The sequence below is a fragment of the Pollicipes pollicipes genome, unplaced genomic scaffold (assembly GCF_011947565.3).
Source record: "Pollicipes pollicipes isolate AB1234 unplaced genomic scaffold, Ppol_2.1 Scaffold_2555;HRSCAF=2994_pilon_pilon_pilon, whole genome shotgun sequence".
Lineage (NCBI taxonomy): Eukaryota > Metazoa > Arthropoda > Thecostraca > Pollicipedomorpha > Pollicipedidae > Pollicipes > Pollicipes pollicipes.
The window spans coordinates 24,325,292-24,337,629 of NW_023596136.1; the positions used below are offsets into that span (position 1 = coordinate 24,325,292).

General features: G+C 45.8%; 2 protein-coding genes across 2 annotated transcripts in view; both read right to left on the minus strand.

Moving 5' to 3' along the window:
• LOC119099403 (oocyte zinc finger protein XlCOF15) overlaps positions 1 to 3,398 on the minus strand; it is a 36,220-nt gene extending 32,822 nt beyond the window's left edge. Inside the window, exons 1-2 of the mRNA XM_037222547.1 lie at positions 3,177 to 3,398; positions 2,866 to 2,913 (exon numbers count right to left, since the gene is read on the minus strand). Coding sequence (XP_037078442.1) covers positions 2,866 to 2,913; positions 3,177 to 3,321 — 193 coding nt within the window. The 5' untranslated portion in view covers positions 3,322 to 3,398. The remainder of the gene's footprint in view (positions 1 to 2,865; positions 2,914 to 3,176) is intronic.
• A 157-nt stretch (positions 3,399 to 3,555) lies between these two features.
• On the minus strand, positions 3,556 to 11,112 carry LOC119099411 (broad-complex core protein isoforms 1/2/3/4/5; the record flags this gene model as incomplete). The annotated part of the gene is made up of 4 exons (XM_037222557.1): positions 10,943 to 11,112; positions 4,700 to 4,895; positions 4,167 to 4,343; positions 3,556 to 3,828 (listed from the first exon to the last, which is right to left on the minus strand). Coding segments are annotated over exons 2-4 (639 nt in total), but the record flags the coding sequence as incomplete, so codon positions are not given.
• Positions 11,113 to 12,338: the final 1,226 nt, after the last annotated feature.

Sequence of the window (12,338 nt, forward strand, 5' to 3'; positions counted from 1 at the left end):
CGTTTACCGTTACGTTGCTAAGTTCCAGCTACCGTTACGTTACTAGCTGCTGGGCCACTAAAACGCCATATATTTCAACATCTAACAACAAAATCATGCAGGGGAACACCGCCATTCCAACCCCCTCCACAGTCGACCACCGCACACCCTTCGCACGTGTCCTGACCTGCCGACTAAAAGGAATGCATCCCACCAAAGTTATCGCTGGCTGGCTCGCGCCGTAAAAGGCCAAGGCAACCGAAACATGAACGTAAATGGCCAAACCGAAATTTGTGACGTTTGAACGGAGCGACCATAACGGAGTTGGTCCACCAATGTAGCAAATCTGCTTAAGACAGTCCACGTTTCTGCGGTTTGCTTGTACCAAAAGAGTGCGAGGCATCGCAAATGACGCAAAACCCGAAAACCAAATCGCGTCATCGCATTGATACTCAATTTGATGTGCAAAGCAAGTTGGCATCCGCCATCTTCAATTTTGTTTACGGACAAGCCGCTGGAAGGCACGGCTGTCGTTCTCAAACTTGGTAGTGGAATTATCAGGATGCTGTTGCGGATGTTCTACATTCGGCACCCCACGTCACGCTGTGATCGCTGGCCACACCACGTATGCTGTTGAGTGGAGGTCCAAGAGCCCGTAATGAAAGGACGCCTAGATCTGTAACAATGGTTTTCGAAAGCAGCTTGAGTGCCATTTTGGAAAGCAGCATACATGATAAATCTGATGAGCCGACGGCACACAACTGCCCTTACCGGTCATTTTTCCGTCTGGCAGCAAGCCATTTCAGTAAGGAGCATCTAATCTCGTACGTTTCCTTCAATTCTCCGTGAAACAATACCAAAAGAGAAAATAACGAACCAAATCCCATTAACTTTGTTCATGGCTGCTTCCTTACGGCTGGTGCTGATTTAACAGACCTCACGACACTCATAAACCTATGGATTAGACCGAACGTTACCGACTAAGCTCCACCAGCATTCACCACCTTCGCATGATAACCGTTCCGTATAAGAATTGGCGTTCTGAGCAAGCATACACTCGACTACGATCCCGACTGAAGCTAGCATCCGTGACGATGGAACACTACAGCCCGGCCGATCGCCAAGCATTTATACTGCACCTATCCAAAGAAACTGCAACAAATAATTTGACTTACACGCCAAAAGCCTCGCTGGCCCCACTCGTTTTTGCTGCATTGATATATTTTTCAGCACCCGCAAATAAACACCAGAGCTATCGTATCAGAATTTGGTTCACCGGGTCACGCTACGCCTTGCCAAAATGACACCATAAACGTTTTCGCAGGCACTAAATGAGCAAGCTGTCCGTGCCTACCTTTGGAATGATATGCGATAGCCCCCGACCGGGCTCTCACACGCAGCGCGAGGTGGCACGAGATCAAGCCAAATAAATCGCATCCCACGCTTGCTCACATTAATTTGCCTCTCTTTTCATAGGGCAAGACACTGCAGAGGCTACCGTAGAGCTCAGGGACCATGTCGCACCCAGGCTACCCGGCCTCCCACGTGGGATTCGAAAGCGCCAACCACCCGATCATTGCGCCCCAAAACTGTCTTGACAACACATCATCGAAAACTATGGGCTGCATCTCCCACGCAATCTGAGGTCATACTCTGACTTACGATTGTGAGGTACATGAATAATCTGGCATCCGTCATTTGATCAAGAAACACGTCTCATGACTAGCTTTTGGGCCGCGTGGCTATCCATGAACTGGTGTTGGCTAAGTTTGAGACCAGCGACTTGCCCAAAATTCGCACAGAAATGCGCCATTTTAACAGCCTGTGGTGACGACACGGAATAGCATGTATGCATCATCTTCCGCTAGACCGATGTTAACACCCAATGCCCAGACCACGAGACTACATGCCCTTCCGCTCCCGACCACAAGCTTAGCGCACAGCGTATCACTTAACTGATGAGATGATAAGTCTGGCCGGATCATCATAGACTAGATCAAATTATCTTGGAGGAACAGCTCGCGCGAGGCCATCCTAGGATATTCTACAGCAGATTGCCAGACCATCCTAGGTCAATTACGGCAGCTGTGCACACAATTCATGGATCAAATAATTGAAACTTGATGTTTTCCATGTGATCTGGAGGCACCGCATGTTTGAACTGATGCCTAAGAAGCATGTTCATCGAGAGTACGGTATTTAATCAACAAAGTTCAGTCAATATGGTTGTGTTCCTTTAATATTTTGGGCATATGCATGACCTGAAAATTTATTCCCACATCAGCTGGAGAGCACATCAAAATCAGCTCCTAGAACCTGGCCACGGATGTGCTTTTTTCTCAAGATAGACCTTGTGATGTGCAATAATGTTTCTATGTATCACTATGGGAAGAAAATGAAGATTATTCAAACGAGACATCACCTTTTCCTACAGACCAATCATTTCCTTTATGCGTGCAATTTGAAGTGCTTGAATTCCAGGCTGGACCTGACCTCTGAGCAGTACGAGGCAAGGCAGATAGCCATGCACTCTGTAAACAATGACCACATTTGATGGGATGTAATTTCGTCCACCAATAAAATACATGGCATGCTGCATGCCATCATAACTGGTCTGACTTCCATTTGACATCAATTACTCGTTGGACATCTCGTCGGCATAGTGCTCCAGCGACCTGTCAGCGTCCCTAACGGGATGCGGTGGTGTAGCACAAGTGGCCATCGTAACGTTAATGCGTACCTCTGAGGACTCAAGCTGACTGGACAGCTCTCGGGTTACTCTGGTCGAAATCCATGACCCCAGACAGCGGACTCCCACGTGGCAGCCGCCCCGCCCCCGACCCGGAACGGCGGTGTTCCCCTGGGAGCGTCGGCAGTAGCGCTTACCTGAGCCAGCTCCTCCGTCCGAGGTGCCCGGGAGGAGGCCGCTGCTGCCTGCAGACAGGCACACACCGACTCGTCAGCACAGCGCCGACAGGCCGCGGCTTGGTGCCCCCTCTCACATCATGGAGCATATTGCACGTTGATAATCCAATTTATGCTTTAAATGCTGTTTACGTTTCAGAATGTGGGGAATCCTTGAACCAAAAAGCACATATGTTACAGACATACTGCAACAACCTAAAATGATCGGCAGTGCAGCGAACCACAATAGAATCCTAGTGGGGCTAACCACCACTTCTGCATGGTGCCCTCACCTTGACTGAGGTCGGCCTGCAGCAGGCCGCTCATCGACTGGTCCGAGTCGTAGCTGCCCTCGTAGTTGACCACCTGTCCGAGCGCGGCCTCCAGGCTCACATCGTCGTCGTCGTCGGCGATATCGACCTTCTCCACCTTTACCATGTCTCGGCCGTCGCCGGGCGGCAGCGGCAGCGGCGGCACGTCCGGCGGTGGCAGGGTAGCGGGCGTGAGCGGCGGCAGCGGCGGTGGTGGCGGCGGCGGCGGCGGGGCGCTGCCATCGGCCGGCGACGGCGCCGCGTCCGCCGACGGCTCCGAGCCGGCCGGTGTGGCCGGGCCGCCGCTCGAGCCGGACCGGTGCCTTCGCGGCGCCGCCGGCGAGGCGGCCGCCCGCTCCGGCGGCGGCGGCGGCGGCGAGTCCGACACTATCACCGGCTCCACATACACGTCGGCGTCCGGGTGAGCGGCCGGCAGTGGCGCGGGCCGTTTGGGCGGCGTAGGCGCCGGCGCCGGCGCCGGCAGCGGCCGTTTGGCCGGCATCGGCGGCACCACGCGCTGCGAGAGGACGGACGGCACAGGCCGCTTGGCCGGCACGTGCTGCGGCACCACCGGCGGGGGAGCGTGACGAGGCAGCGGCATTGGCGGGGGTGGTGGTGGCGGCGCTGTCGACTCCTGCGGCACATTGGTCACGAGACTGAGCATGCATGGATGCTTAATGGGGCTTGCATGGTCAGAATGTGATATTTCCTAAAGAGAGCTTACATGTGTGCCCTGTACCACCTGCCTGGAAAACATCATTATTGACTTCCGACATTCTTCTCACCTTTTTCAAAGCCTTTGTGGACCACAATGTCACACCTAAAGATCTTTGCTAAACCTAGCATGTTGTCCAGCCTAAACATGAACAGTAAATGTGGATAAAGGTTTTCAAAATATGAACCAAAACTTGGTTACAAACTGTGCATAGGTAAAACATGACAACCAAAGACCAGATCTGTCATAACACCAACCTTCTCATCATCACCAGTCAGGCCACGAACTTGTAGCATTTCAGCTGTCTTCAAAAAGCTGCTGAGCTGTCCTTGAGTCACATTCACTTCACCATTGTACACAAACTGTATCACTGCCTTGAGATCGATAAAAGTTGTGTCCTTGAGGAAAAACACTGGATGCTGACAAGGGTTCTCCTGAAATAGGCAGGCAAATGAAGCTCTCCTACACTGACATATGTTAACCATGAATATAACAAAATGATGTGAGGGTCCTAAAAGTTGTCATTAATGTGTATGGCAAGTGTGAGCAAGCACTTGCATTAATGTACTACTCCATAGGCAAAACACTGCTCCAGGTGTCCAATGCATCTCATTATTTAAGCAGCATCCCGAAAGATGGTTGGGGCTTTGTTTACATTACATGGAGGTAGCCATGTACAGTTCCCACAAAGCACTCCTGAGCAAGGATAACTACTTTTGTTCATCTTACAAATGATGTTCTTTGATCACTCTGGACATATGAAACACTGCACAATGGTTAAATGACATACCTTAAGCAGCTCCCTGAAGTATGGGCTACATGCAGACAGCATCATTCTGTGAGCCTTCACTTTTTTGCCTTCACAGCACAAGGTTATGTCCACCAGCTCCTCATCCTGCCTCAAATCTTCAAACACAGCAGTCACACTGTTTCTGAAGTCGTTCCACTTCAAACAAAACCTCTGCCCATCAGCAGCCATGATTCACCTGTAAAATCAGGCCAACATCATTGAATTTCATACAGCCAAACACATCACTTTGTATGTATTACCACATTTCCTGCACCAAATGCATATAAACAACACCCTTCAAGGTTGTGACCTTCTTTTGCAAACCTAACACACAGGGGTATTCAGGCACATTCTACTGCAAGCACTTGACCATGTTTGCCACACATCTCCAGTGCTGATTTGATGACAACGCTGTGTGTTAAGAATGGGTCATCGCAGGAACTCGGCAGCACTCAGCTGCTGAAGCTACATGAGCATGGCCTGCCTACAATCCTTCCAGGAAGGGCAGGTACTGTGAATAATTAAACCCCACACCTCCGATTTCCCAGATGTGCAGTGGTTAGCACAGGTGTGTTTAACACTATGCTGTAGTTGCCATTTCAGAACGGATCTAAAGAATCGAAGGCAACTAATTTTCTAATATACATACAATAAATTCCACAATAAGACCTGTACATAAATGTGCACATGTTCCTGCAGATGTGGGTCCAAGGGTGGTCAGTACATCTCCAGCTGATCTACCACCAAGTTTTTCAGCCATAGATTGTCTTGTGCAGAGCTTTGAACTTTTTTCACCTTCATCCCAAATATACTTGAATAACTTCAAAATCTGCACAATGCTGCAGCCAATGGTGGCTAAACAGAGCTCTGAATAGACATGTACCTGGGAAGATATCCACTAGATATCTGTTCTGTGCACTTTTGGTAACATGATACTTCATTCTAACCATGACTGATAACAACCAGCTCACACCATGGGTGTTGTTCCCTGTTCAGTTGGAAGCAGCTTCAGCACCCCAACACCAATGCCAACCCAACATAACCTTAAGCCTGGCAAACTCTGGGAAGACAGTGGGCAAAATTCAGGGAAAAGCTGTTGGCATATTTTGGGGGTGGATTGCATCACTTTTTTGTTACTCAGTCACACTTCCCACTGATTTTGCAAAACTGCTCTCCTGTCCAACATGTCACACCATAAAGAGGAAAGTTTTAATCATCCAAAATTATAATTCAAATGACTTAAATAAGAAAATCATTACAACTTTTAAATCATGTTTTTGGTAGTGTAACTCAAACTTTTACAAAAAAAATGCAATGCAATCAATTCTGGAGGGTTTTGGTAACTCACTCTGAAGCTTGCTCAGAGTGGTGAGGATAGCAAAATATGTTTTTCATGTCTGGTGTCAGAGTAAGTTGTATTCAGGAAGGGGAAGGGGAGGGGAGCACTGCTCAGGGATCAACAGGACCACCTGACCTGTGCTCAAAAGTTTCCACTAGTTACCATGCCTCCTTGCAGGAATTTAGTCCACATGTGCAGGAATTTAACGACGTCCTGTGTTTGCCCCTTGCCCCAGCTGAGGAAACTTCTGGTTACTCTCTCACAGCATGGACCAATTTCAGAGATATCTTCAGATATCATGTTTTACATGCATACAAACATACATGTAAATGTGTTTATAATCTTTGTGATTATATATCACAAACTATCAGTAATATTATCACAAAACTACCTGTAAATGGAGACTATGCTGGCCTTCAACAAGATCTTGAGTGTTTCCCACCCAGGATGATATAGTGTGTCACTTTAGGACTAAATTACTCCAAGTTAAATATCATCATTGATGCATACGCCCTTGGAAAAGAATATTGTCTCAGAATGAGTGCACAAACATTTTGACAATAACATTTTGACTTTTCTGGCCACTGGCCCATGCTGTGTAAGTTCACATAGGAATTTGTCTCAGCACATTACTTTTTCCCACACTATTGATGGTAGAGCTGGTTTGATTCCAACATGAAGTACCACACAATTTGACAACAGCCTACATGCAACCAAGCAGATTAACCAATACTAATTAAAAACACAGTTTGCATCACAAGATATAATCATTTATGTATTATTGGAGCTATGGTCAGTGCAATATTTGCTGAACGATACTAATGAAAAATAAATACATGGTTTGACAGTGCAAATACAAATACATGGCTGTATCATAAAATATAATGATCCTATGAGCATTTTCTTCTAAATTTCATTCCAATTTATGCATTGTTGAAGCTCAGGTCAAGTCAACATTTATCATGTTCACAGCCACATGTTATTTTTAGTGGTTTGGTTAGCTGAAAGCATTATTTGGCTTGTTCAATAAAAAAACATCCATAAAGCAAAACAGAACACAGCATAAACAACATTGGTTTACATTATTTTGAGAACCGCACAAAATCAATGCAATAAAGTGTGCATAATTGGGCCATTACAACACACTCAGCTGCTGAGGCCTTATGGCATTGCCTGCCTCTCACCCTGGCAGGAAGGGTGGGCACTGCAGGGAATCAAGCCCTGTACCTCTGGTTTCCCAGACGTGCACTGGATAACAGACATGTTAACCAATACACTACTGGCATCCCAATGCAATAATCAAAAACAACTTCATTTATCAGAATAAATATATAAATACATTGTAACAATCAACTCTAAAGCCTTTCCAATATCATACATCAACATCTCATGTTTGTTATGAAGAGTGATAGAACCTTGTATGAGCCCGAGGCTGCATCCATGGAGCCAGTGTTTCAAAGCTTAGTGTCATTTCTTCCAGTGATGATAATATTTCCACATCATTGGTTTGATACTTGAATAATACTACCCATCTTGGGTCACAGTCATCCACAAAACTGTTGCACAATTTATACAAGTCATTGTTATCAAAAGAGAATGATCACTTTCATAACAAAATTGCTCTTTGTTTCCAGTTAACATCTCAGCAGGAGGCACACTCAACCCCAAACTTTTGTCTTGTACAGCTGGACATAACAGAGGTATGATGCACCGCTCCCACACAGTTCATCATGTTTTGACACATGATGGTGAACATAATGGCAGTAATATTACAACATCCAAAAGAGCTTAAAACCAGCACCATGCTGAACCTTCAATATTGTCTCCCAGAGTAACATGTCACATTTTTATTCATATTTTTTGCTATCAAATTTTCAAGGAAAAAATTGGCGATGAAGTATGTTAACATATGCAGTAAAGGGAGATGGACACCTGACCCCTCTACTTTTTGTGGATATCTCCAGGGAATATGGGCAGAGCTACATAATTTGTCATCCTGAAAATGAAAACCTAGCACATATGAATAATTTCAATCTTCCTGCAAATGTAAAGCTAGCTCAGTGTTTAAAGCACCAAAAAACACCAACCAGAAAATTGTGATGTTACTGGATGACAAAGCCAACAACATAGCCAGTGACCAAGCATGTGCATAGGTGCTTATCACCTTTCATACATTTGCAGCAGTGGAATATTGCTGGATCACTGAATGGAATCACCAATAACTTTTTTGATGAACATGTAGTGTGATCCAATTTCAGTTCATTTCATAAAATCACAGTGATTCACAATGATGACAAGCCAAAAAATATAAAACACTCAAAATTTACATGTCTGAACTCATTTTGCCACAGAAATATTGATCTAAGGTCATAATACTCACGCAACACAATTGGCTTTGGTGTCCACCTACCCACCCTGGGGGTCTTTGTTATTTCATGCCTTACAGTACTGAACATGGTGGGGCAGGGGGGACAGTGATCTGCCCTTTCCCCTTTATCCTTTATGCTGATTGAAGCTTTTGGAGGCCCTCTCCTGCTCAGAGTAAGCGTGCCCTAGGCTTGGCATAAACCATGCACAAGGTATGGCACACCAATGTCATTTAAGCATCAGTCTGAAACACAGAAAAATGATCAAATGTGCTGGGTGCCTCTAAAGCATTGGTGCTCTTAACCAGGCCCACACATGCAGCAAACGTAACATGTGCTCCGGTGGGGGGGGGGTCAACTTGGGCCCCAAAACATTTTTATCAAAATGGTTTCCAAACAGCAAGGCGTAGCCACACCAAATTTTGCATAGCCGTAGACAATTGAACAGCGGATCATTTGGCATCACAAATTCAGATGTACCTTGAAAGGTTATTGATCTATGGCAGGTCAAAGCAGGCCATGGTTTCAGCAAAAGCAATTTTGGGGGAATCCTTCAATCTGGTCCAACAATGAAGTGTTAGACAAAGCCACACATCTCTAAGATACTTTCTTAAGCAACACAAAAATTGAATAAACAAGTAACATTGACCTAGGGTCAGGCATGAAGGTCAGGTCAAGGTCCAAACCAACCTGTTTTTATAACTATCAAGCTTGCTGTATGGGCTGGTTTCTGTTGCTCATTTCAAATATATTAATGAAAGGAACCATATTGATGATGATGAGTGGGGTTTTAGGGCATGTCAACTTCTGGGGTCATTTTGCACCCATAACAGTGCAGGAACCATATTATAACCTTTCATGGACTTTTATAGGCCATTCTAGGTTACTGGCCTAGAATGACCCAGGTCAACAATTTGTTTTTAGGAATATACTGCCTAGCATAATCTTTGCAGCTTATCCAAATGCAAAACTCAAAGCATTCTTACATCATTTTGGTCACCATGACCTTTAAAAGATCAAACAAGGTCAATGATCTTAACTGAGTGTGACATTTTGCTTAGAACAGTTGCCTAGGTTCCAGGGATCCCTTGGTCTAGGGCTTGCTGTCCATGCTCTAGGGTTCGCTGTATGGGATAGTTTCTGGTGCTCATTTTGAGTTTATTGATAGCAGGAACAGCATTGTGCATCTTCCATGGATGTCTTAGAGGTCAGAATAGGTCATCAACCTAAAATGACCCAGGTCAACATTTTGTTTGAAAAACGCACAGCCAAGTGTAATCTTTGTTGCTCAGTCAAATGCAAAACTCAAAACAATCTTGTATGATTTTGATCATCTTGACTTTTAAAAGGTCAAACAAGGCTACTGACCTTGAATGAGAATGTGACCTTTTGCTTAGAAATGGTTATCTAGGTTCTGGGGGCACTTTGGAGACCAACCTGGAAGTTGACCTTGTTTTATCTTTTTTGATCCAAAAGTTACAACCTAGCAACCTGAAACTTTGACCTAAGTGAGTTCACATACAGGTCAAAACACTCTGTAAATTTGGTGTCTCTAGCTTTCATAGTTCCAGAGATCTCAGGGGGGGCCAAATTGACCCCCTACACAAGCAAAGGGTATCTAGCCGGCCAACTGGGTGCATGTTGAGCTGGGCCAACCTTACAAAATTTTCTGATCTGATCTTTTTGTTTTAACTTGCTCTAAAAATGCTTTGAGAGTACTTTGCCTAAAATAACCTTTCAAGTATCATCATTCCTAGAAACATTGGCTCTCTATATGCTTAATTTGGTAGTAACACTGCACTGAACTTCTAGCCCTCAGCTTAAATGTGCAGGCTTGACCGCATTACACTTGTGCTTCACTCAACATGTCAGGCATAGCAGGACATTGCTACAATAAATCCAGTGCATGTACATGATAATCATAGCTTTCAGAAATACATATCTTCACCCATCAATTTAGAGTAAAGAGGGCCAAGGTTTTAAAGTGCTATAATTTTGATTAGGCAGTTTGAGGCAGAATACATTACAAACATAATTAAGCAGATATGTACATAAAAAGCATACAAAAATCTGGCATAATTAGTCCTGGCCTGTTATCAGGATATGGCAGCATGAGCTTTAATGCACCAGTGACATTCAGCACACCACAGGCATCCAACAGAGTGGATGGATTATATGGCAATGACACATGCACAGTGATGCAGATGTTTTAAGTTGTTACTGCACTGGACTTGCTCAGCTAGCATGTATTTTCAGCACTTTGGTATGCATCCTACAGTGGATGTTTTTTTTTGCAGACTGGTCATTGGCCAGTTCATGACCTGACAGGTAAATTGTTTCCTCCCAAAATGATTTTGTTTCCTCTCTTCAATTTAATTCAGGGTTGATGCAAATTGATTCTACACCACACTACCGACATGCTTCAACGCATCTTCATTGATCCTTGCCAAAAAAGCACGGAAATCAGTGTGACGGAAAACCACGCAGATAACTTGTTCCCGTCTTAGCCGCAGTCTCACCGCAAAAACAGTCGCTTACCTGTCTACCTGATCCTTTTTCTCAGAGCATTCGTTGTTAAACGCAACAGAAATAATTTAATCACAACCACGCTCAGGAAACCACTCATTTAAGGCGGAAAGGACATCAAACAGGCATTCCAAGCAGCTAACCCGGCGCCCCACGCTACCCGCCAACGATAAAATGGCGGCGTCCTGCGGCGTCCCCCTTCCGTCAATGGCGCTTCCAGCGCAGAGGGAGTGCAGCTGTCGCCCGCGCAGCCAATCGCTGAGCGGCGTTTGGTGGTACTGACGGCCGTTTCATTACCTTCAAAACTGGCTATTGCACGGTCTTGCGCTACCATGATAACGGCCCGTGTGTGAAGGACGTTGGACACGCGAGTTTTGGTGGACGCCGGTTTACTTCAAGACGAATTACCGAATCAAATGGTGTGTAACCGAAAAGTTTTGTAAAACTGCCGGGAAAAATCGAGCATTTGTATCAGCGTTATGCATAGGCTGATGATCCGCATCCAGGTCTTAATTCCTCCCCTGGTGTTAGCCTGGCTGAAAATCAAACCGGAACCTTTTTTATTAAGAGCCCAGCCCTCTATCGAGTTAGCTAACATGGAACAAACAAGTGGAATTATTGGCCTTTTTTCACCGTTAGCTCAGTTGATAAGCGCTGGTCTTGCAATCAGGAAAGCCCGGCTCGAGATCCCAGCAATGCCGAGGAGAAAATTCTAGTTGCAACTCGTGTGTAGCGGAAAGATAAACACAACTCACCTCTTCCCAAGACTCGACAAATCCTGAGGACTGGTGTTATATCAGAGTACGGAGTATCGATATACCTCCTAGAGTACTTACTACCTACCTGCTAACTCGCAGGCGAGCACGACGGTTCATATCATGTCTCCTTCCGTGAAATTTGTATGAGATATTCAACGATTTCGCAGGAATTTGGTCCGTATTTGCAACTGCGCACGGTGATTGCAAAATGCAAAAAAAGACCGAGTCATTGAATAATTCAAAGCTACTTTCCTGGCTTTAGCTGGTTTCAGCCGTTTTCAGTTGTGTCGCCCAGCCCCATCACGAGACCTACGTGAAGATCCGCAGGCCCTGCGGAGCCCTCAGGGGACCAATGGCTGCCCACCAATTGCCCCCCCCCCCCCCCACACACACACCGGCGTCGCATATTGATGACAAGCCCTGGTCCCGAAAATGCAACGCATTCCCAATCATGCTTGGGACGGCATTTACCCCTGGTATAGCCAAGAATTCGCACAGGACCGTGCCTGATGCTTCAGAAAGTCAACGGGTGTACTTCACTGCCAACAATTACTGGTGCTTCCGGTCACTTCGGAGAACACCCCGCTACCCCCCCCCCCCCCCCCCCCGCCCTTTTAGCTACGCCGTCGATTTATCTTCGTCATTGCACG